At 35.4% G+C, this 25,169-nt stretch overlaps 3 protein-coding genes across 4 annotated transcripts; 2 read left to right on the top strand and 1 right to left on the bottom strand.

The window, feature by feature from the left end:
* The first annotated feature begins 393 nt into the window (after window positions 1–393).
* On the top strand, window positions 394–7,223 carry LOC131795979 (neuronal calcium sensor 1). The gene is given in 11 exon segments (XM_066165479.1): window positions 394–543; window positions 670–694; window positions 913–961; window positions 3,325–3,418; window positions 3,634–3,663; window positions 3,666–3,710; window positions 5,035–5,052; window positions 5,055–5,122; window positions 5,797–5,845; window positions 5,848–5,873; window positions 6,046–7,223. Coding segments are annotated over 11 exon segments (591 nt in total). The 5' UTR covers window positions 394–479; the 3' UTR covers window positions 6,169–7,223.
* A 2,587-nt stretch (window positions 7,224–9,810) lies between these two features.
* On the top strand, window positions 9,811–14,434 carry LOC131795981 (neuronal calcium sensor 1). The gene is made up of 8 exons (XM_059113623.2): window positions 9,811–9,956; window positions 10,149–10,173; window positions 10,300–10,348; window positions 10,550–10,639; window positions 12,801–12,879; window positions 13,132–13,220; window positions 13,585–13,662; window positions 14,292–14,434. Exons 1-8 carry the CDS (start codon window positions 9,893–9,895, stop codon window positions 14,388–14,390), a joined length of 573 nt encoding a protein of 190 aa, XP_058969606.1. The 5' UTR covers window positions 9,811–9,892; the 3' UTR covers window positions 14,391–14,434.
* Window positions 14,345–18,668, bottom strand: LOC131795982 (BLOC-1-related complex subunit 7). Of its 2 annotated transcripts, XM_066165478.1 has the most exons (6): window positions 18,529–18,668; window positions 17,836–17,898; window positions 16,927–16,970; window positions 16,576–16,596; window positions 15,639–15,686; window positions 14,345–14,484 (listed from the first exon to the last, which is right to left on the bottom strand). In XM_066165478.1, exons 1-6 carry the CDS (start codon window positions 18,655–18,657, stop codon window positions 14,481–14,483), a joined length of 309 nt encoding a protein of 102 aa, XP_066021575.1. In that variant the 5' UTR covers window positions 18,658–18,668; the 3' UTR covers window positions 14,345–14,480. The 2 variants fall into 2 exon arrangements, with proteins under 2 accessions (XP_066021575.1, XP_058969607.1); XM_059113624.2 differs by lacking the exon at window positions 14,345–14,484 and having other exon boundaries at window positions 15,635–15,686.
* Window positions 18,669–25,169: the final 6,501 nt, after the last annotated feature.

Raw genomic sequence — 25,169 nt, 5'->3', positions numbered from 1 at the left:
CCCTGATTGGTCGTAAATTACGTAATATCTTGCTGTAACCTATGCGCAAGTTTTTGATATTGCTAAGGAATAAACAGCAGGAATATTTTTTACGCTAATGATCTTTGCAATTAGACTAAAATAATTGAACGCGTCAAAATTAAAATGATGTTTAGGTTTGCGAGTTATTCAGCTTGAGTGGTGTCTTACAAAACGATTATTTACCTCGGGATTGGTGAAAGCAATGGATATTTACCTATATTTTATGAATGATAACTATTGAGGGGCAATTACTCCACACATCATTGCATACTAAAATGTTTATCGAGTACTGAATCTTGTTCACACCTTCTGATTGGCTACTGTTCAATACTCTTCCCCAATAACATCGTAATGTATTCTGGGTAGTCTAAGCTAAGATGGCGGTCAATTTGTGGAGTTGTGGTTTTCTGGTGATAAAGATATGCTGCTAACTTGAGTGAATTACTGTGTTTGTCATCATGGGGCACAAGGGAAGTAAGCTGACTCAGGAAGAGATGCGAGAGCTGCTTAAGTGTACTTACTGTAAGTTTATGATCTTGTCAATTACCTTGTTGTTAGTGTCAGAAACAGTATTTGAATTAGACTTGATTTGGTGTATATGTTTACTACAACGCTAATCCAGAACGTACCTTGTTTTTCTTCCTTCAGTCGATAAAAAGGAATTACAAAAGTGGTAAGTGCAAAGTTATTATTTGGTAAAACGCTATTTAATGGACGTGTTTTGTCATAGTAATTACCATAAGTTGGCAGACTCTCGTCAACAACCGTTTCGGCTTTGTTTAGAGTGTTGTTTTCGATGGAAATAATTTGCTAACAAGGCTGATTACCATTTTGTGGAAGTTTTGCAAACGGGGATTTGACTTGCTAATTATTTCGTTATATTTCCCGTAGGTATCGAGACTTCATGAAAGATTGCCCCTCTGGTGAGCTTAGACAAGAGGTCAGTGTTCGCTAATTACCAATCAGTAAAGCCGTCTTCTCATTCTATGACGATTGCTGGAAAATTTAGACTAAGTTGATTGAACTTCATTCAAAATTCTTGCAAATTGCGTGGCTCTTTTTAACGAACACTTTTTTTTGTTAATTTTAAGGTTCTATTTAGCTACAGAAAGATATGTAATGAAACCCTAGCATTAAAAGTTCCCTACTTTGTACTTTAAGCTTAATTGTATTCGTCCTTTTCAGTTTTGAAATAAATTCGTTATATATAACTCTTGACTTTTAATAATGCTTAAGTAGCCTCTCCAAAGTATGTCGAGCCACATCGATTTTTCGTCAAAATTATATATTTACTTTGTATTCATATTCGTACCCTTTGACACCGTCTTTAAACTCTGAATATGTACTTAAGGCTTCTAATTTGTTTACACCGCACAATTGGATTGGATCCATCAATATCTTAGTTTGATAAAAGAACTTTAGGGCATATTGAAATTGCAGATAACTATCAATTCATTTCTATTCCTTGCTAGAATAGGGCTTTTAAATTTATTCCTTTGGCTTGTAACATTTGTATCATAATATAATATAAAACTAAAATCAGAAGATTTACAGGTGTTTACTTGTTCAGTATTGTTTACCACTGTTGAGATGTTTATTTTGCTTCACCATGATATGATTTAGCTATGGGTAATGTGCATTTTGAGTTAGTGGTTGATGTATAATTTATTTTTTTGACAGTTAAAAATTTAATGACATGCAAAGTGTTATCTCACCTCAAGTCTTATTTTGCAAATTTGCCCTGCGTCAATTTTTTTCTCTGACTGATTTTTTTTATCTTGATGTCAGGACACTATCTTGATTGAAAATCAGAATTATCAGGAAAATTTCAATCTTGGAAAAAAATTTAAGTCCTTATAACTATGAGTATTTATATTACATATTGTGCCTTGCCTGTAATGCTTGAGTATTACACAAACTGTGATCTGGTTGATTTAATTGTTATGTTCCATGTGTGCATTGTGGGAGGTTTGACTGCTTTCTTGCTGTTTTAGTTCCAAACATTCCAAAATGTTCTTCTCTAGTTATTGCCAAACCGTTTCCAGAAAGCATCTGCTACAGAAAAACAAGGTGTACACATGCCTTGTTTTACATGAGCACAGTTCCAACAGATAGTGCCTAAACTCAGCCCAGAGTAGAAGTCTACTTCCCAGATAATATTTAAATTGTATATTTAATACTTAAATTTTATATATAACATGTTTTGGCACATGCAACCCTAGGCATTTGCCTTTGAAAGAGTTTTAATTACTTGTTTATCATCAGAAAGTTTGCATCTTAGTATTTTACTATTAGCAAATAGTTTATATTTAATCTAAGGTTCATGTGTGGTTGTCTTCAAATTTTTACTCTTATCTTGAAAATTACCATGAATTATGGTCTGGGATACTGAAATTGATCTATAGCTACATGTTTTAGATGCAGCTTTAAATGTGATATCAAATTGTTAGATTGTAAATTTTCTGTGGCAAAAAATACCAGGAACATGTAGCTGGTGGGAGGAAGGAGAACCAAAGAGGAGAATTTTGAAAAAACTGATTCCCAAACAAGAAAAAACATTTTTTCCCAAAACATCTTTAAATTCTAACTACCACCATTACAATGAATTTATTTTTGGTTTATAGGTGTTGGGAAAAAAGAAAGCTCTTAATTATTGGAAATGTTACCTTCACTATAACTTTCAAATGGATCAACTTTCAACAGAAATAGTAGCAGCAAAATGGGGGTCAATCTGTTTAATTATACTGGCCCCAAACAACTTTTCAGAATATTCTGCAGCAGCAGATTGGAATAGTTTTCCCAATATGCAGTAGAGGACATAACCTCTTTGAAGAGGTTTAAGGACTGCAGTTATTATGGGTTATTTCAGAGAATTAGATGTTAAATCCATCGCTGTATGTTCACTAACTTAATTTAGAGTTGATTTTCTTCAGTAGTTGATATTTTATTCATAGAGCAGAGTTCTAGAAGCATTTTTATCTGCTAAACATGGGTTAATACCAGCGTTACTCGTGTACTAGCTGATCCATTTTGTAGGATAAAAAAAAAAAATGATTGATTATTATTATTATTATAATTAAAGGAATTTTGCAGCATGTAACACACATGTAAAGCTTTATAGGAGGAACAAAATGGCATTTACAAAATTATACTCTGTTTAGGTGAACATTGTGTACACAAAATATAGGGGTATAAAAAAGTCAGAAGAAATAGGAGTAAGGCAAAATCTTGCTTTAAAATTCATACAAATTAGTCTTTCAATTGCATTATAGGAATTAAGGAGGCTCTTTTCATTTTAAACAGGAGTTCAAAAAAAATCGACCAGCAGTTTTTCCATTTGGTGATCCTTATTAAATTGCAGCTTTTGTGTTTAAAACGTTTTTTGACAAAAACTCTGTAAGTATTGTTCTAGTCTTTTTATACAGCTACCTCTTGTCTTTCTTTTTTCCTTGCTTTAGGCCAGGAGTAATGGCAGAGATGTATAATATAGTTTTATTCACAGTTGAGATTTTATGCAGAATGATTCAAAGTTTGGTTGTGCTTAAAGATACACTTGGTACAAACATCTTGATTAAGATGTTTGAATTTTTTTTTTTTTTGTTCCTTGAAGGAATGGATCACTTAACTTTACGGAGTTTATTACTGCTTATCAATTACTTCCCGGGGAAGTTTGGATGAAAAATTAGCGTGTGAGTATGTTTGCATTCATTTTTTTTTTTTCCTTTCACAAAACTTCCTACTCAGGTTAAAAAATATATTATTTAGATTTTGTGGTCTCAAGCTTTGCAGGACTTGAGTCACAGAAATCGCTAGTGAACTAGACCTTTGTACCTTAGGGTATATGGACGATAAATGACCCGCAAACTGCTGGCATCACCAAGGTCAACAGCGCCAAATATGTTTTATCATAAGATTAAGAAAGATGGTAAATTGTGGGCTACTGGTAAGTTGATGAATACAAAAAGATGTGAAACTTGGGAACATAGTAGTTTACATGTACAAAGAGAAACTATTGAAAGTTTATGCTTTGGCCCTCTCTATGCAGTCGATTAGATATTTTTTGAATAAGTTGTAATTTTGTTACCTTAATCTTAATTATGTGCTACATTTTACACCATTTATAAAGTTTCTTTCCCCTGAAAAGGGGTGATTGATCAACATATCCAAACAAGGTGTTATTCAGGGATAAAATTTTCATTTGAGTACAGTGAAATCTGATTTGTTGGATCCTGTGCCTTTGATTTGTATGCCTCCATTCACTTTCATCCTGGTCCCAGTAGTTCGAAGATTGGATAATGTTATCACCCCCCCCCCCCCCCCCCCCCCCCCCCCCCCCCCCCCCCCCCCCCTTTTCCCCCCTTCCCCCCCCCATTGGATAAATTCTCTATCTGAATGGTGGATGGACGACTTACAGATGTTGCTATCGCACTTATCTGCTTGGATAGTGATTATCCATTGGATAGCATTATCTGCCCTTTATACAACTGGGCCTGGTATGGAACCAAAAGGAGAGTTGGAAGCACACATTTCACATATCTCACAATTGTTTCTTCTTTTCAGTGTTTATTATGAATTGTTTCAGTTACTGGAAGACTTTTGACAATAAAAATGAAGGGTAAAACACGACATTTCAAACAAACTTCAGTCGTTTTCAAGTGAATAATAAGAATGTTACAATGAATATATATATATACATGTGTGTAAGAAGTATAAAATTTTTTGGAAGTTAAATTTGAAATTAAAAACCTAATTGCACCAATTGAGTGCGACTACACATTGAGAGCAGGTCTCAGTTCTTGTAGTAGGCAGTCAAATTTGTTTGTACACTTCTTTAAAACACTAAAATTCTTTATAAGAGAAGTGTTTGAACAAACTTGACTGCCTACTTTATGAAATGTTTTTTATTCTCGAAGTGAGACCTACTCTCAATGTGCACTCAGACTTGATTTGTACAAAGGTTTTTAATTAGGTTTTTAATTTTTATTTTGTTCATTGTCATTAATTTTTATTTAGGGGCATTTAGTCTTTACGACTGGACAAAGATGGATACATCACAAGAGATGAAATGCTTAAGATTGTAGAAGCAATCTATTGTATGGTGGTATGTCAACCATAACACTACAAATCTGTTTTTTGTTTCTGTATACCATAGATTTAGAAACAAAAATTGCATTCTGTTAATGATCTTTCATCAGGTGCAAGTAAATTCCTCCAGAAAAAGTGTTTCCAACTTCATCAATTATCTGATTAGCTGTCACATGATTTCAGTTGCAATTTTGTTTAAATAAGTACTAGGAAGATTTTTAAAGACCATCAAAACTTGTTTGAGCCTATAGAACAACTGCAAGGGTAACCTTAAAACAATTCAAGATTTTTGTTCATTTCAAATTGCATGAGAAATATTATGTAACACTAGTATGTAGTTACATATGCATATCAACAATTTACTTTGTACATTTAAAAAATTTTTGAGATAGTCTTACGGAAGCAAAGGGCGTGATTCACATACAGAAATAATTTATTTGAACCCTGCAATTTTCATTTTGTGTTGGGTCATAAATAAATTCAGGCAAAACAGTAAGGGTAGCTAAACAGTTTGATAGTTTCTTTTACACTGACTTACCCCCTTTTTGCTGAACTACCTCTGAAATTTCTGGTGAAAACTGCATTTCTCCAAGCCAATCTGAATGAAGAAATTTTTTCACATACACCACGAATGGTGTTATCTCCAGTAGTGAAAATGGGAATTTTTTTTTTTTTTTTTGCATTTTGTAGGGTAATATTATAGATTTGCCAAAAGATGAAGACACGCCAGAAAAAAGAGTAACAAGATTTTTAAACAAATGGACAAGGTGAGTACTAAAAATAAAAATTCTCTCACTGTGATTCTAAAAAGTGAACAGTAGTAGTATTGGTTTTTTTAGATGGTAATGCTTTTTTTTTTGTAATATTTACCAAAGTTGATGTAAGGGGGCCAGATGAAGCACTAACAAACTTTGTGTTGTTGTCTTTAACAACATGTAGAACAAAGATGGCAAGTTAACTATGGAGGAGTTTCGTGAGGGTTCCAAGTGTGACCCTTGGATAGTACAGGCCCTAGCTATTGATCTACCACAGGAGGATTCCTCACAAGCTGATGATGACTGACCCACATATTTCAATTTCTCAGAAAGTGTGATCTACACTGTCTTACATGTGCATATAGCTGGTAGCAATTAATTCTCCTACAGTTAGCTTGGAAACTTTCATTGAACAAGTCAATATTTTTCATTTATGTGTTGGGCTTTTGTTCTTCACATTCAGTGGTCTCTCTGAGGGAGGTGCTTCATTGAACATTGGCCCATAAAGTTAAACGACTTACAATTATGGTTGAGAGGTTATTCTCACAGAGCAGTGAAATTTTAAACGTGAATTCACAAGGAAAAGGAATGTATACTGAATAGGGCACAGTATGAGAATGAAATGGGAATATTCTTAGCTTATAAAGGATGCTCCACTGCAAGGAAGGGTTTTCCTGTTCATAGAGATGGAGGATGAATACCTTCATTACCAAGGATATGCCTTACCATGTATGGAGAGATGGAGAGATAAAGTAGTGATGTAGCTACTACTTAGCTGATCAGTGTTAGCTTATTCACATGATACACTCTATGTTATCTAGCATATGTAAGAGGCATTATTGAATTCCAAGACTCCTCTATTCCCCTCCGTGCACTTTCCTTGGAGACTAAAATGTTGATTACATGTCCCTAAGCCTACGTCATGACAGCATTGTAGTTTAAACCTAAAATGATCTTTCCACTGTGCAAATTTTGATAAAAACCATAATGTAAGGGAAAATTTATCACAACAATGCAAACACTCGTTTTCACTTACACTGGAGTTGTAAAATATTCATTAGGTAAGGCGTGAAATAATTTATTATTTATGATTTGGTTCCTCTTGTGAACAAGTGTATATGATCTCCTGTATCTTTTAGTTACTATTTAAAGAGTGTGTATAAAAGTTACAAATCTGTTTGAAAGTATGAAATTATCTAAGTCTCAAGTTTCTCTCAGTGTAGTTTAATGTAGTACCCTTTTCAATTGTCATTTGTATCTTTGTGTAGGTCCAACAGTATGACATAATGCAGCACTAGGAATATTTAAAATCTTGCGTGCTTGATTAAAACTTATAATTGTAAAGCTAAGTTTCAGTCGTGAAGTATAATTTATGTTCGCATGCTATTCAGTTACTAAACTCCCTGCTGACAAGAGGTAATTAATGTACCTCCATTTCTCCGGCTCTCCAATTTTTTGCTTATTCACGAAAATCCAGAAGAAAACCGTTTATAAATGCTCATAGACAGGGCAACAAAAGTACACGCGCAAAGGTGTACAATGCGTATCAGAAATTGAACTCTAAGATAATAACGAGAAATTTTGTATACGATGAAAAGACAAAGATCATTACTTTTCCCCTTCAAGACAACAGAAAAGTTTCATGATAGATTCCAAAAATTATTTTTCCTTTTCATCGCAACTTTGATACTTAAAGACCTTTCCTGCCAAATTATAAAATTAGAACTTCCATATTTTGCAAACAATAACTGATATTATAGAAGAGTTTCGTAGACAACAAAGCAACTGACGATCATAAATAGAACAATTTTTTTTCGTGTAAGGAAGGATTTTCCTCACTGAAACTATTTCGCGCCAAATGTTAAGCACGTCCTTCTTGTGTCTTTTCGATGCGAGAATTTGATTTTGAAAGAGTGAAATTATATTCCAAAACGAAGAAGCATATGCTATGAGGTTGATTAAATAATTATTTTTACCATACATGCTGTTCGAAAACTTTTAGGAAAGATTTCCATTTAAATTGCCGTAAAAAGACGTTCTTTCAAGCAGTGTTGCATTTGCATCATAAAAAATATCCATTGAAAAATTTTCAAGAAACTGATGAAAAATTAGTGATGTATTTAAAACTGAAAAGCTAAAGAGTAGATAATGCTTACCTGGAGAAGTTTTTGTTTTTGTTGATGAAAAATTGCGAGCATGGTCAACATTGAGTGTGAACCCTTAGTTCAGGAGCGAGAGTTCTTCAATTCTTGCATAAGATTTCCATTACTTTCCAATGAAAATTACGACTGCAAACAAAAATAATATTAATTGCAGATAAATATAAGAGTTTCTGAATCATAAAAACAGTAAAGGCATAGTTATAGGAGTTAAATTTTGGGAACATGACTTAAGCAAGGGAACAATTGCAAGTTGTCTTAACATAAGATTAACTCAAAACAGAAGTCAGTAAAGAAGACTTACATCATTTATTAATTTTTTCCATTCCTTTCCAAGAACCTTAGAAGTTACATGAATAATTGTTGGTCAAAAATAAAATGAGTGATAACAAAAATATAGATTTGCCCTACATAAATAACCATGTTTGCCTTTTGTTTGTCAAAAGTCGAGTAAAGACTTTGAAAACCGCACCAGGTTTCACGCTGAACCAGACAGTTCAAACTCTTTCCTGATTGGCTTCCAGAATTGTAAAGGTTTACTATCACAGCCAACCCGCATTTCAAGGGTTTACCATTGATTTGCGCAGGTAACACTCGGTACTATTGTTTTTAAAGCTCTTTCTCGATTTTTGTACTCATGAGACCAAAGCGGTTGATTTCTATCTCAGCCGGTTGTAGTGTTTATACCGCTTGCATTGCTCGGCTGAATTCTATGATATTTTCCACGTGGGCTGCTTCTTGATCGGGATTGGCTCGTCATTCGCGCAGGATTTCATGCCCAACGCGCAAGCTTATAGTCCTTCCTGATTGGCTGATCATATTTTAAGGGTTTGCTATCATTATCAACCCATTTTAATATCTCTGACCTGAGGGGGAAAAAACCCCAGTGCTTACTTTGTTCGAATATTCTTTTGGTTTTTATCGTCATAAGATTTAATCGAGTATTTTATTCAACTGGGTTTCTTTCGTTTATATATCTCACACTTTTTTTTTGTTTTTGTGAGCACTATTTAATTTGGCTTTATTTTACTCCGATTATATTAACTCCGCCCAATGTAATATTGATGCAAATTTTATATGATTCTATTTTTCTGTCGACCAAACCGAAAGCTGCGTTGCACTATCTGGATTTTGTGGGATCGTCGTGGGAAACTCTGATACAAAAAAAATATCTTACAGAACATTTTACACACTCGAATTTATGCCAATTTGAAACTACGATTGAATTCCCTGGATTTTAGACCTTTTCCCTTTTATTTTAAAATAAATGATTCTAGAATGTGTTGAATTTAATCTGTTCCCCATAATTTTAGAACGCGTCATCAGCACTTATATGATAATTTATTTTAACCCGTAAAATTACTCAAATAATGAGAAAAACCCATGCTGAGCGTTTGAAAAATCCACTCTATCATAGTAAAGAAGTGCCCGACTCATCCTATTTGGCGTTTAATTAACAAATAATGCTGAAAAATATACACTTGACTTGAAGGCTAATGGGATTTAGAAGCGGATGATATATGTTTTTAGCCACGGCGCATTTCATAGTTATCTTTCAGACCTTCACCAAGCATATTTGCAGTTCATCAGATGCGACAGTGAAATGCCACAACATCAAAAATCGTTTCACAGAACAGATTTCTCTAGTTCAAAGTATTTCAATAGCCATATATTTAGGAGCAGATTGATTAGGGAGATTTCAAAGTTACTGTAAATGTAAAGTAACGTCACTGGGTGTAACGCAATCTCCATGACAACGTTATAATGTCACATACGTACTTCAAAAAATCTCAAGAGAGACGCAGCATACTTTTGCCGAAGATGTGTGGTCGTTGGGAACAACACTGTAATTAATCATTGGGTTTGAGTGAAATGGGGCAAAAGAATTGCAAGTTAAAGCCTGAATTAGTCACCGAACTGGTTCGCAAAACCTATTGTGAGTCGCTGATCTACATTTCCATTTTTGTATCACTATTGCTTATTTTAGTCAGACAGCTACATGTATGACGTCTAGCTGTCCTCAATCGTTTGTCCACGAGGAATCGATTGGCGGCACTTCGTGTGTATCACTTCGGGAAATATTTTTTTAAGGACTTCTTTTAATTTATTGTATTTACTTCTGTTTCAGTCAGCGAGAAGGAATTACAACAATGGTAAGTTCCTGTAATACAAAGGTGTTCGTGCTGCTCAAGAACAGATGGCTCATTTAAAAAAATTAAGAGCTGTCGATAACTTGAATTCGAAAGTGCTAATGTGAACGATATATATATCTCACATAGGTATAAAGGTTTCCTCAAAGACTGTCCATCGGGCAACCTTAATGAATTGGTAAGTAGAATTTAGCTTAACATTTGAGTAATCTTCTATGAACATCAAAGTTGTGCGATTTCGCGTTTAGTACGCTAAGGAAGTTACGTGAAGCACTGGAGTAACATAGCGCTCTGAAGACTATTAGAGGCGATTTTGAAAAATAATTTGAAACTTTTAAAAAGGTTGCAAGGAACTTGCTCTTGTCTCTTCTATTCTCAGGAGTTCCAGAAGATTTATAAACAGTTCTTTCCGTTTGGCGATCCATCCAAGTTTGCCTCTTTTGTTTTCAACGTATTCGACGAAAATAAGGTAAATATATTGACTGAACATGAATATCCCTTGGAAAAATCTCCTGGACTTGTTAGTCAAAAGTTTCGTAAAATATCCGGATTTTATTTTTCTACAAACGTGACGAAGTTAAGCCATCGAAACATGCTGTGTTGACAATTGATATCTTGTTTTTTCAGAGAACAGCATGTGTTGTAAAACATCTTGTATAAATTTCATGAATGAAACTAATTTGTTTAATTATATTCCAAACAATTCTAGCGAATACCGATCAGAGATTGAAGCTAATTTTACAACCTTTTGGTGAACTAAGATGTATTGTGGTATGGAAACTGGGAGGAAGTTCCTTTTTATCGCGCGACGTGGAACCGGTGGCTTTAGTATCGCACGAAATCAGACTGTTTATTCTCATTATAATTGCAGATAAATCGGTCTTATTACGTATTTCTATTCACAACATCCCCTGCCGAAATTCGTAATTATAAACAATACTTTTTTCTGTCTCATTTAAATTTTCCATGCCACCAGTGACACCAGTGGAAAAGTGTCCCTAGAGCGTGTTCGAAGACTCGACATGACTAATTACCGTTGAGAATTCAAGCGTGAATGGTTTCCTTTATCGCCAGTTGCTTTCACAGTATACATACGAAGTAGCTCAATGATTTTTCAAGTATCGCGAAGGATTAGTGGTCACGGAAGAATGGTTTTGCTATAAGGAGAAAGTTTATGAAAACGCACCATAATCTTGAATTTATAATATTTTATTTAAAGAATGTACAGTACTTAGTTTTTGTCTCTTAAATTAGTCGATCGTCACTTCGACCTTCATTATTTATCCTTGAAAAATTATTTTAGTCTTTATTCTAAAATCATAAACGCACTCTCCATATTGAGCGAGAAAAAAATCACAGGCATGAAACTCAGAATTCAAAGTTTAGGGTTAGTATTACTTTTATTTTGCGATCGCTACACCGAAACAGACCGCAACTTCGTGTTTTGATTGTTGCAAAAGATATTTAGTCCTCTGCCTGTGACGTCTGACAGACACCACCTTAAAAATCGTCGGATGAAAATTAATAACTGAGAAATCAAACCTTTGTATTTTTAGAACTTTAAAAATTCTTAAAATTTGGATTGTTACCGAAAACACTGTGCCACACGAATGTGCATTATATCAATAACTAGAAAATGTGTTCCATGTTAAGTGACAAACCCCTGGAGATAAATATTGTTGTGGTTAAATTTAGTGCTTGTCTTCTTTATGGAAAAAGAAAAGGTACCATCCACAATGACAACACAAAGAGTGAAAAATAAGCAAAAGTATTTTAGGAAGATTGCCAAAACATTTTTTAAATACAGCTGAGGAGCAAAATTTTTAAAATTTTTAAGTTTTTCTCCTACTTTTCAATAATTGATAAACCTTGGTATGATGCAATTTTTCAAGAAAATAGATTTTTCAATGTTACATTTATGCAAATCTTATTACTAAGCAGATATTCTATATCCCCTTTTACAAAGACTTAAACCTTGGTAGGCAAATGATTAACCTACCTACAAAATCATTCATTTCAAAACATCATGGATTGTGAAGTGTCATTTGTATGCCTTCTTTCCGTAAGCCATGTCTAAATTATTCAAGTAAGATCTCTGTTATAGTGCTTTTTCATGATTCATGTGCTCACAATGGATAAAAAAAATGATTGATCTACAGTCATCAAGAGACAAGAGACAATTGAAAAATTAAGGGTTGTCAGACAATTTTAGCCCTGCGTTGTTATTAATAGATTTTCACCATTTGATTGAATGAGCATTTAGATTTGTATCACAATTATCATGGACAGCAATAAGAAGGGCATTTTATTCATAATGTAGGTATAAATTCCAGATTTCCCTCGTGATCAAGATTTGCCATAAGATTAATATATCCCAATGAGGTTAAACTTAAATTTGAAGAATCTTTTTTGACCCTAATTCTCCCTCCAACACTAATCCATTTTCTGGCAGAACAGTAATATTTTTTTTATTTCAAACCACATCTTCAGTCCCAAAATCATGAGAATAGACAACAGACATTGCATTTCATAAATATTTAGATCGTAGGAGTGTATGGGTTAATACAGATGAATCTTATCACTGATTTTCACATGGTAAAAAGCTGGCATTTTTGTTATTTTCACCTTAGGATGGAACTATTGAATTTAGAGAGTTTATTTGTGCTCTGTCAGTAACCTCAAGAGGAAGTATTGATGAAAAACTGCAGTGTAAGTGACTTGTACTTTTCTAATATGAGGTTATTAACTGTGTCAGTAGTAATACCTAGCCCATATTTACCTTTTTGTCAAGTGTGGGGAACTGTGAGGGAGATGAAAAGCGAAATATTGATAATTCAAAACTACTTAAAATAATCAATTCTAAGTCTATAAGCCCATTGTCTGACAGACAAATATCTATCAGAGGTTTTGTATCGATTAACTTTTTTAATCCAAGATGTGAAAAAAAATTTTTTTTTTCAGGGGCTTTTAAGCTGTATGACTTGGATGATGATGGTTATATAACTAAAGAGGAAATGCTTCATATAGTGGATTCAATTTACAAAATGGTGGTAAGTGAGGGAACTTGTTCTCTCTACAGCTGTACATTGTCAACCCTTTGGCCCCTGACAGTGACCAGCATCTAATTTCTCACAATATCACCCCCAAATCTTTCCTTAAGGTCTCAATAATAAAAGAAATGATCACCTACTAAAGAAGCTCTTGATATTAAACAAATTCTCCTTGTCAGCACCTCAGGAAATTATAAAGAACAGCAGTGAGAATATACATACTGAATTTGATGCAATAGGGGTAAAGGGTCAACACACAAGTTTTAGCCGTGAGGATTGGAATACTGGCAACCAGTGTAGATATTTTAACAACTAATTTTGATTCAGTATATAAAACAACCTTACAGATTTTACTCTTTTACAGGCCACCATGGTAAAGTTACCTGAGGATGAAGATACTCCAGAAAAGAGAGTGAATAGAATTTTTAATCAAATGGATACTGTATGTACAGTAAATACATTTAATTACATTAAAAAGACACATAGAAAGGAATATTTCATAAATTTGTCTAAGTATGTGTTTTTGTAGTAAACATGTTAATTGTATAGATAAACTCAAATTCTCAGGATTTGAAATTTAATCATGCCTGCTCTAATTTATTTATTTTTCCTTCTCCACAAAGAGTTAAGTGTATACACAGCCTACAGATTTTGAGATAAAATATAAATTAGTCCAATGATTAACCCTTGAACTCCCATGAGTGACCAAAACAGAATTTCTCCTAACAATGTTAATACAATATTCAGAAGACAATTGATGTGAATATGGAAAAATATCAATTAGGGGATTATTAGTTGATCCAATACCAAATTCTTTAAAGCAACATCATAAGAAATGTATGGTAGAGAGTAAGGAGGATTACTGACTGTGTGAGTCTTTTCATTCTCTATTTAACCTTGACTTAGAACAAGTTATGTATCTTAGAATATACTGTTTGTTAATTTTGGTTTTTAAATTAATAAATTAGTTACTCTTATTTCTGTCAAATACTTTATAATGGACTTGAATTCTTCTCTCTTGAACTTCTTCTTCAGTGCTGCTTTGTCGAAATGCTATGTTCTATTCCACAGAATGCTGATGGCAAGTTGTCAATGGAGGAATTCCGTGAGGGCTCCAAGTCTGATCCATCAATTGTACAGGCACTGTCACTGTATGATGGACTGGTGTAAAGAGTTCTTACCTGAACCATACCCTCTTGTTGTTTCCCATGTGACCCTTGCATGCAAATGCACTTCACACATCAAGTGTGTGGTCTTGGCTCACCTGGATAACAAACACAATGACAGTGTTATGTTACTCTCAACACTAAGTGCCCTTTCATTTGGTGTATTAAGAGCACTGCACATGTCCATCAGCACAGCTTATACTGATTAAGCAAACCCTGCTTTCTGCTATGCACAACCAAAATTATAATACATGTACATTGAAGGTTGCAATTTTGTTAAGTACCTGAGCACAATACTGTCTGGTAAATAGTGAATGATAATTATGCATGTAATAACAGTCCAAATTTAAAAAATAGCCAAAGATTTCCTTTAGATAATGAGTGACAGCACCGCACATAAAACATACTTAGTTGATTTTTACAAAGAATGAAAGGTAGTAGTTATCAAATCCAGTTGAGGAAACACAGACTTTCTCTTCCCACCCGTTCAACCAAAAATTGATAGGGCTGCCAACATAGTCAATGTAACCATGGTTCATGGGTTCTTCATTATCAAATGAAGAGGCAAGAGAAGAGTGTAAAAGAACAGGAGGAGAATTCTTCATGTCTGAGTATAAAAAAAGCACAGGTCATCCAGGTGAAATCAAAGAATTATGTACAAAAGCTGGAGAGTTCTTTGATCTCTGTTAGCAAATAAAGACAATTTGTAATTATATATTTAGTCTCATGTGGTCACAGAGTATGTTACTAGGAGCATGACCAGCAACACCTATGCTATAATCATTGCTGTCCTGCAAAAATCAGAAGTCCAGCAGACTGCAAAAATACTTAGAACTAGAGGTCTCCATCTGCATGCTTCAAATTCACTGTGTCAGCCATGAATTACACTTGTTGAGTAGTTTATAATCTACAATTAGTAATATATTTTTGTAAAGATCTGTGACAATCATTAAACTATTAGTAATAACCACAAACATACAAATGTTCTTGCTTTTCTTTTCTGGTTTTTGGTGGAGTGCAGTTGGATAAGTGACCAACTAACATCATGCAGGGAGGCCGTTCCCTAACCAGTATTACCGACTTTCCAAGTTTTTTTTCTTGCCGGCTATAGACTGTAAACATTAAATTTGTAGTTCTAAGAAATTCCGAGTGCCCTACATATGAATTTTTTTAGCCTTCTTAGCTATCTGTGTAAAGGAGTTCATCCAAATAGAGTCCAAATTGATGTCAGTACTCAGGAAAATGCCATTACCTCCATATTGGTTCCAAGTGTTCATTAATGTTGTTCACTGTCTGTATCCTGTAACAAAAACAGAATTTTAGAGTGACTACTAACCCTTTACAAGCTAGCATCAGAATGCATATTCTCCATCCTGTTCTTTACACATTTTGTAAGGTGCTGACAAGGAGAATTATTCGTTTAAGAATCAAGAGCGTCTTTAGTTGGCGATCATTTCCTTTATTCTCATGACCTTAAAGTGTAATTTGAGGGTGATACCATAGGAGAAATTATCTGTAAATGATATTAACATTGTTAGGAGACATTTGATGCTAATAACTCCTGGGTGTGACAGGGTTGATAGAATGACGTTCATTAGCTACAATAGACAAAATCCTGGATTAAGGAAAACTTTTGAAACATTCAACACATTAAAAAAGCCACCAGCAATGTCTCTCTCTCTCCCCCCCCCCCCCATTCAAAGCTTCAGTACAGAAGATAACTCATGTCAAAAATCCTTAATTGCAAAATTGTCTGTCCTCTTTATGAGTCAAGACCCAAGCAACTGTAACTTGTTGAATGGGCAACTCATACTCTCTGAGCCAAATAATGGAGTGCTTCTCAATAATTTCAAGATGAATGTACTTAATAAGTAGTAATCGAACTTTTGGTAGGACCAAATTGCACTCCACTAAGTTTGATTCCTATTATTTAGTATGAACTACATAGAAACCAGAAAGTTGGCTTATTTCCGTTAATATACCAAAAATAGTTGGAATAAAAGTCTTGGTGTATTAATTGTTGGATTTGTCTCTTCAGCGGCTTGGAGGTCATAAGTGCTTGCTAATCACTTCTAAACTAGCCAGTTAGCATGCCCAAAAAGCACTATTCACCTATGTAGTATATACTAGCATCAATTATTAAAATTTGTGTTTTAAGAAGAAAATGAGCTTTACTCGGTTTGCCTCACCTGTGCTGAATGTCACCAAACCTGTAAAAAAAAAAAAACCCATGGTACAGTCAGTTAGATGACAGACTCCTTATCACATTTACAACATTTTAATTTGTTAGGACCTGCATGTTATCTGCACAAACTGTTGGTGCAGGGAAAGTAATCTACCACCCTGTGTATGCAATCAGCATTCTGCACAGAATTCTAAATCAAGTCAAAATGTCTATGTCTAAATAGCAGAGTTCACTATGCAATCTATGTTCATGTGCACATACATTTAAAGCTGTTCTAAGATACTTTTAAGAATAATGAGGATCAGATTTCTGCATTGTGACTGCAGTAATTTCAGAAATGCAATGTACAACATACTGTGATTCCATGTCTGCTATGATTCTTCTAGATTGTTTTAAGAGCTGTGAAAAGAGAAGCAGCAAATGAAAATGACACTTCATTGTATTACTTATACACTTAACAGTTTACTTTTACCAACAAGTCCACAAAATCATGCAATGAGATGTGTAATTGTGAACAAATATGACGCATGCTGAGGTCAATAATTTCGGTGACATTTGAAATTTAGTTAAGGAGTTGCAAATTTGAAGATACTAAAGCCTACCAGAGAATGATAAGAATGAACTACAAGACATTCTGAAAATTTTTGACAGCTATTTTAGTCAATTTCTCATTTTCCATTTCAGTCTGAACCCATTTTCAGCAGAACTCCTAACCAAATAACAATCATTCACAATCATCTGCCCTTCCAAATAGCAAAACCTATCATCAACTATCATGTTGAATTTAATCATGTCCAAACTACATGATGCAGTTGATGACAGTTGATGATAGTGCATAATAGTTTTGTGTTCAGGTGTACGTGATAGTTGAAACCATCATCAACCATCATGACCATTTTTACAGTGCTGAACAAAATTGAACCTTACAAACCAAGTTTACAAGGAGCTAAATCACCATATATTCAGTCTGTCTGCAAAATGTAAACAACTTTTTCAGACATTTACTGTGGCAGAGTCTTCAAGCAAGAAAGTTACCCATCCTTAAGGTTTGACAAAGAACAAAGAGAACAAATAAATCAAAACAATGGAACTTATGAAATTGATTGCCCCAGAACAAAGAAAAACACTTTGCAGGTCCTTAAACCTGAGATGAAGCCAGTGAGCTGGTTTACTGGTGAACTCCAGAGCAGGATCTCACAGATTACATTCAGTAATGCACAGTTAAACAGTTATTGTACTCATGTTGCCCTTTTTTATTGCTCACCTCCTGAGAATTTGCAATAGCACCCTCTTGATTTACAAATTGTTTAGTAGTCTGTGACAGGATCTACAAATATATAGGCAATGAATTTAAATTAACTAAGTGTGGCACAGAGCTCCACAGGTATATCGTTTACAGAATAACGTCGTTTTCATAAGTACGTAAAAAGAAGATCTACGTGCTTCAAAGGATGATCAATATATAAGAGGAAAGATGGCAAGTTTTGAGCTTAAATATGAGCTTCGTAATGAGCCTTGTTCACCACAGAGTCTCTGTAGCTCAGAGTTAGAGAATTGGAGAGCGGAATCCGAAGGTCTGAGATACGGTTCCTCGTGGGAACTCAGAATTTTTTCTTTAGCTGACGCTCGTAAAAAGATTTAGAAAAATCTCTCTCGATGATTAATATTTTAGGAAAAGCTGTCTGTCGTCAAATATTTTCACTCTTTTTTTAAGACAGGAGGTGAAGATGGGCGTCTGGAAATAAGTATTTTTTTAATTTATTTTTTTTAACACTTTGAAAGTGTTAAAAATATGTATTGTGCGGAGCCATTTTTCCAAATGAAGCATAAATTTGTAATTGTTGCCAAAATAACACGGCCATCTTTGGGTCTAGAATCTATCCCCTCAAAACCGTAGATACAGGAAGAATATCACTACAGTAAAACCCTAGAACCAAATCTCAGTGGTACAGTTTACCTCGTGCGATCGTGAACTCTTTAATAGTTGTTGAGCCAGTTTTCCTGTTTCCGTTACATTTAATTGAACTTTTTCCACCAAACGTTCTCTGAACTCGTTATTTGGCACATGACCACTCGGATCCGCCATATTGATTGCTCGGTGAGTGGCTGCTGACCAGCGCTTACTGTAGGTGACCATGTAGTGATCTGGGCGGGAACATGGTGCGAGCTAAGCAAATATGGCAGCTCCATACGATTGTTATCAAAAGAGATGTGCATAAAATTAGTTGTTATACATCCCTCTGGGGTTTCCAGCATAACATCCATAGGCCTTCTTCGCCCTAAAAAGTCCAACGTAACGTTTACAGCGCGCCCGGTCGCTTCGACACATGGTCGACGGAAAGGAAGGGAGTTTATGGAAGGCAAAGCAGACCAACTAAGACCGAGCTAAACGGCCCTAAATTATCCGGTCATTTGCCTTTGGAAAGACACATAAAATCACACAATGCCTCTTTCTACCCAAGATTATCAATTTGTATCAACAAGCTTTCAAGGAAATTAGGCGAACTACGGAGGTTACCGGCGTTGGATTAGCGGCATTCAAGCCAGGAGGGAAATTGATAAAAGGATACTAGCTGATCTCTTGTGGTCAGCTAAACGTGAAAAGACGACTTAATTAAAACCCCACTGAAAATCGATCAAACTAGATATGATTGAAACTGTCGCGCTTTTGATCAGAGATATTTTAATTCGTCAAATAATTTAAATTATTTATGAGTTAAAGTTGGGCGATTTCATGCTTTTAAAGTATCTTCTTGGGTTCTTTCGCCTTGGAAATAGGCCATTATTTTCCCGTAAACAATCATTGTTTCTCACAGGATCTAAATCAGAGGAATGACCCATAGGCACCTTTGAAAAGAGTCGTTTTGCTTACCCATGGGTTTTGCAAGGCTTACCTTGATTGACCACTTAAGGTCTTACGGTCTTAAGCTACTGGAATTTAGCGATTTTAACTGTTAGGGCCAGGTGAATAGCTATTACCAAGCACTCTCAGATGACTTCTTTTGGCCAATGATATGACGTATTTTATTATGAAAAAAGATTACATAATGAAGAGGGACTCATTGTCTGCACGCTCACTCGCGACAGAGTTTACACCAGTTATTGACTGTCGTTTTAACAGGGGAATCAGTTGGAGATTCAAAGCTTCAGCAGCTGAGTAAGTGAGTAAATTTGCCTTAAATTCGCCATAGGCGTCTAGTTATGTTCTCCTGGCAATCCAACTATTGAAAATTTTAAATGTGTTCCGTGAAGAATAACGCTCGTGTGCCCAATTGCGTCGAGCTACTCCAGTTCCTTTTTTTTGTAACAAGCTCGGGCTCATTTTGCCGAATTCTCTTCGCTTATTTCCAGCAGTACATTGCATTAAAAGGTGCACGATAAAGCAGGGCCTCCTCTGTTTTACAAGGCCGGTATTCATTCTTAAACCCGGTACCTGCTGTTATATTCAATACTTAAAGACGTTAAGATAATCCGAGTAAGCTCATTGTGTTCAATATTTACACAAAAAATAAAGAATATGCCGAGTTGAAAGTAACTATTTCTGTATGAATTATTGCATTAATAGACGACAGAATACGTTAAGGATAGGCCATAGAGAGTGTTTTGATCACAATGAAAGACAACGAAACAAAAATTGCATTCCTGAGCCTATATACCAAAGTCAATTTGGACGAAAATCACCGAAGAAAACACGTTTCGTACCGACTTATCCAAAAATAGCCTCTGCGTTTCAGCTCTCGAAAGGTCTCAGATGCCTCATCTATATGTAGTGCTCGTGACATAAAATTAATCATATTTTGTGAAGGCACATAGTCTATCCGTTGTAATGGCATGGACATGTCACTGACTTCCACTTCATGTAGTTTTTCTACCAGGGCTCAGTCGTTCAAAGGGCGGATAACGCTATCCAACGGATATATCACTATCCAGCAGAGAGAGATTTATCCAGTTGATAGCGTTATCCACCCTTCGTCAACCGGCAGCAGATGTCTCCATCTCGGAAGGAATGTCAGAATAGCATGCTAGTTATTCCCTTTTTAAAGGACCTGCAATACAAAAAAGAAAGCGTTAGTTTTTATCCAAGGATAATATGTTGTCTATATCGGCTTTAAGCTTTTTCAGACCCCTGGTTTCACATGATGTGCAAGTTCGTGCTCTACGGTTTTGTTTTTTTTTTTTTTTCGATAATCAACTGTTTCATAGATTACATGCGCCTTGGGTATCTATTACTTTTTTTTCAGTCAACAAAAAATATTATTCTTCTAGATTATAAACCCCTTGATTGAATAACAGTCTACTACTGTGACACATGTTAATGTGATTATTCCATTTGAAAATCAATCCTAATGGAAATGGATGAAAGGTTCACAGCCGCACGTCCACCTCCCACACACTGCACGCATCAGAAAGCGGTTGATAAGGACATTGTCAGAATTATACCACAGCTTAGATGTCTAACTCCTTCAAATAGAGAAACATGACTGTTGTAGTTATTCTAGCGAGGTTCATAAATCAAGTTAGTTGGAGTTATCCGTAAGAGTGACAGCTATTAAGCTACTGTTCCTATGTATACTTCCGGAAGTACGATAGATCTAATTGGTCTATAAGGTTTTACACGCGGATTGTGTTTCGGCTACAGTTGAGTACATCATGTCTGACAGCGTTAATTAAAGACTGCCCTCGTCCGAACGTATTCAAAGATTATCTCATACTGTGAAAGATTCATTATTTTGCCAAAACATTAAGGTGAGAGCTGTAACACTAATATAATATTTTGCCGGATTTACTATAGTAATCTTATATTTGTGCACTCCGTGGCTTATCCCATTTTGTGCTTATGTCTTCCGTAGTGTATGAGTTACGCGTTCGATCAGTGTCTAAGGAGACTTACAGGGAACCTGCACGTAGGGGTTGCATAATTAACAAAGAGAATTCGAGCCTAAACACGAATAAAGACTTTTTTCCTATACCCACAGCTGGTTCAGATTAGCCAAGTTGTCGCTTGTGCGAAAGTCACCATATATATATATATATATCTCTTCATATTACTGAAGTTCTAAAATATCTCATCGAGTCAAGGCTTGGCAATCAATCAGGCCGCGATTTTCGAAGAGCTGGAACCCACCATTGAGACTCCTGCTGCTGAAAGGATGTGTTAAAATTCCACTTAATCATTTGATTTCTTCTACATCGGAATACACAGTGGGCTCCATTTTTACTTAAACTAGACGTAGTTAAGTGCCGGTTAACGAATTGTTTATGTACAGAATGCGGGATTCATTCATTTCTCCTAGTGAAACTTGCGGTAAGAATATGAATCTAACTCCTCTATCGACTAAGGAGTCTTGCTCCTGGGTGGTTTACTAGTTTTTAGACAATCAGCGAGTCAAACAAATTTGCCAGCTGTTACTTGTTAGTTTCCATTAACCAGACGATCGTTTTCAATTATGTGTCATGCATATGAAATTGATCGCAACTCAGAAAAAATAGTGCCTCCATATTCAATATCTCTCGATAGACTGCAGAGAACTTCGAAATATTACAATGGTTTTCGGTACCATTGTTAAGGAAAAGGTCTCCTCAAAAGAACAGAATTGACTGATCTTCTTTCCATGTTGTTTACGTAAGGATCGTTGTTTTTCATACCTTATGTAGTTGATCTACCTGTATATGAAAGGAAACAGCTGGAATCTTATTCACGTTTTGTGACCTTAATTCAATAGCAGGCAGGCTTTCTCTGTGAATTTAGCTCTTGGTAAAGATTGTAGACTTGAAAAAAAAAACGAGACGGGTCAATAAAGTCACCGGCAAGTATGATAAGCTTACAGGGAAGACTCGGTTTAATAGGAAGTAGCTATTTTCACATGATGACGTTTTATATGCGTAGCTAGCGTTCATTAAAAAAAAAAAATCAACAAGGAATGGGTTTATTTCATTCTCTTTCAACACGCTGAGCTCTTTTCGTCGGGTCAAGTTTATTTCCACGACAGGAAGGGCTCTACGTTTTAAAGATATTTAGACAAATGTCTGGCAAAATCATCGTGCTTACATGCAATCTCCTATTTCCTTTTAATGGTTTCTAATTGATGAGAGGGTTGGATTCCCCCATTGTATACCACCTTGATAGCGTCATACAAAATTTTTTTACAAGTTCTAATATTCTCCTGCAAGGACTGAATCCAACCCTGCATATCAAGTGCACGTGAAGGCACTGATTATGCTAGCGAATATGACCTTCATCAGCGTACTTCAAGTATAGAAATTTCAGAAAATGAAGTCTGAGAGAAAAGAAACAGACTTTGACGAGATTAGATCACGTGCCGCCAAGAAACAAGTTGGAAGAAAATTTCGCCTTCTAGAAAGACCCAGTGGGCAGCTCATTTTCGAATGAGGTATAAGGAACGAGAGGAGATTAAGAGAGTTTACACATTTTGATCGCACAATATCAGAGTCAAGTTAGCCACCATTAGCTGTTATATGATAGGTTCTTAACCCTTTAACTCCCAGAAGTGATCAACATGCAACTTCTCCCAATAATATCCATACATTATCCAGAAAACAGGTAATGAGAATACTCATACTTATCAGGAGGAAGTTGTCATCCTGATCTAACATCAAGTTCTCATAACTAATTTACGAGGAAATAAGTAGCAGCTAAATGGGAGAATTAACAATCAGATCTTGAGAGTTAAAGGGGGTTAACAGACACAACTTCAGTTGCGTGCCAAAGAGCAACTTAGCGAAGATATAAACAGTGAAAGTAGGTGTGAAGAATCTTCGTCATAAAGGTATCGTATATCTTAAAAATTTCGCTTCCTTTTCCAAGTTCGTCTTCTGCCGGCAATCCGTGTTTCTTAATCCTCAATCATCAAATGCCCCTATGGATAATTCTTACGACTTACATTGTTGTATTACATCTAAAGGTTCCCCCCTTCAATTGACCGTTTAAGTTACACCAAAAAAACCTCAAATGAGGAGAACATGATAATGGCTGTTAAAGATGCACGTAATTTTCCTTACCACGCAAATAAAACAACTGCATCACCATGGATGTAAGACGCTTCGGACTAACTTTTGTAAACACTATCCTTGTCTCGTTCTGAGTATAATATGGATGAAACACTTAATCTCTTTGATGTTCGTTTTGACTTCCATAGAAGCATCATATGTATGAAGAACCGGAAGTACAAACATGCATGCAGTTACAAAGTTCGCTCTAATTTGAAACTCGTCAAACCCGACCTACAGCACAAAAGAGCCTTAATGTTAATTAATTGGCTTTAAAAACGAGTTCCTCTAGACAAGTGGAAACTTGGCATGTCCACATACCAAAGGGGTATTTACTTTCAAGATCAGAGCAACTGTCAAAACAGCGAAGGAAACTCACGCTCGATGCTGCTTGTAAATCTAGTTTTATGGAACTCACTTTGACGTCCGTGAGGCGGAATAACGCCCTCATTAAGATACTTGAATTTACTAATTCTAAACTGTAGTAGGTAAGAATAAAACAATCATTCTTAACTCACTGTTAACTTTCCTAAAGGTTGTTCAGTCTATATGTTCGCAGTCAAACGGCAGTTGAGAGTTTAATAAGTAGATGCATGCGGAAAAATGATCCCCTTCCTTTTATTGACGAAATATCTAGATTCTAATCAAAAAATTTTTTCACCGCGGAACAACTACTAGACCGTAGTTGTTCCTCATCCTGTAAGAAGCACGTATGTCTTTTTCGAAAATGAACCCCTTTTATTGCTCGTCATCTCTACTCAGTTTTAATGTAAATTTTCATGAAAAATGTAACATATCTGTTCACAAGATAAATGAAACGTTAAACTGATTGTCTCACCATGCAGAGTCAGGCCATTGAATGCATTAAATGCGATAATATTATCTGTTCACGTTCATCATTTGCGTTTCTTTTGATCTTCTCAGTCTTAAACCATTCCCTTTTCTTTTAGTTTATGTTTTAATTGCTCTGTGTTGACCTTTCCCAAAATATCGCGAGGTGGTCTATTCAATCAAACGTAGTCTTAAGGATAAATACAGGAAGAGTGCAGGAAGATTAACTTTCAAAAGAATCTGGTTTTATTTTTGTTTGGCGGTTTTTGTTGTTTGAAACACTTCCCGCTTCCATTTCTCTGCGTCAAGCTAACTGTTAATCTCGACAGTGTCTAATCCAACGGAATTCCGCAACGGAAGTTTCATTTTCACAAAGCACGATAATCGCATGTCTTTATCACGTGCTATCGCTAATGAAGAGATTATTGCACTGCCAGTCAATCTTGAGCACAGTTGAAGAATCTGTTGGATTCAGAACACCGAGACTCGAGCTTTTAGGCTGAAAATTACAGCATGGAGTGAGTCAAACGAAAACGGTAATCATAAAGATTAAGTACTGCGAAAAAGGTGAGTTTGTTTGAAGTATAAATGGGAAGATGACAAAGATACAGCTTAAAAAGGTTCCCTGAGAGAAAGTCAGAAAGATTCTTCTCAAAAAGTCGCTGAGAAGTTGTTCTGCTGCGCTTTCGTTATATCGAATAAGTTGTCGTTTTCTAGTTCTTCTTTTCAAATTCAGTCCACTCGTTTCCATCCCAAGCG

This window comes from Pocillopora verrucosa, chromosome 4 (genome assembly GCF_036669915.1).
Source record: "Pocillopora verrucosa isolate sample1 chromosome 4, ASM3666991v2, whole genome shotgun sequence".
Lineage (NCBI taxonomy): Eukaryota > Metazoa > Cnidaria > Anthozoa > Scleractinia > Pocilloporidae > Pocillopora > Pocillopora verrucosa.
The sequence above is the reverse complement of the archived record's forward strand: the minus strand, read 5'-3'. Positions and strand labels throughout refer to the sequence as shown.

Bases quoted from the DNA above. Each gene is read 5' to 3' on its own strand.
- LOC131795982 (XM_066165478.1), bottom strand. From the start codon at position 18,657: ATGGCGGATCCGAGTGGTCATGTGCCAAATAACGAGTTCAGAGAACGT. The intron at 17,899-18,528 runs GTAAACTGTACC...ATATATTTGTAG, and splicing joins AGAGTTCACGATCGCACGAG to ATCCTGTCACAGACTACTAA. The intron at 16,971-17,835 runs GTGAGCAATAAA...CTCTTTTCACAG, and splicing joins CTATTGCAAATTCTCAGGAG to CTCTTAAAACAATCTAGAAG.
- LOC131795981 (XM_059113623.2), top strand. From the start codon at position 9,893: ATGGGGCAAAAGAATTGCAAGTTAAAGCCTGAATTAGTCACCGAACTG. The intron at 10,174-10,299 runs GTAAGTTCCTGT...TATCTCACATAG, and splicing joins GAGAAGGAATTACAACAATG to GTATAAAGGTTTCCTCAAAG. The intron at 13,221-13,584 runs GTAAGTGAGGGA...ACTCTTTTACAG, and splicing joins ATTCAATTTACAAAATGGTG to GCCACCATGGTAAAGTTACC.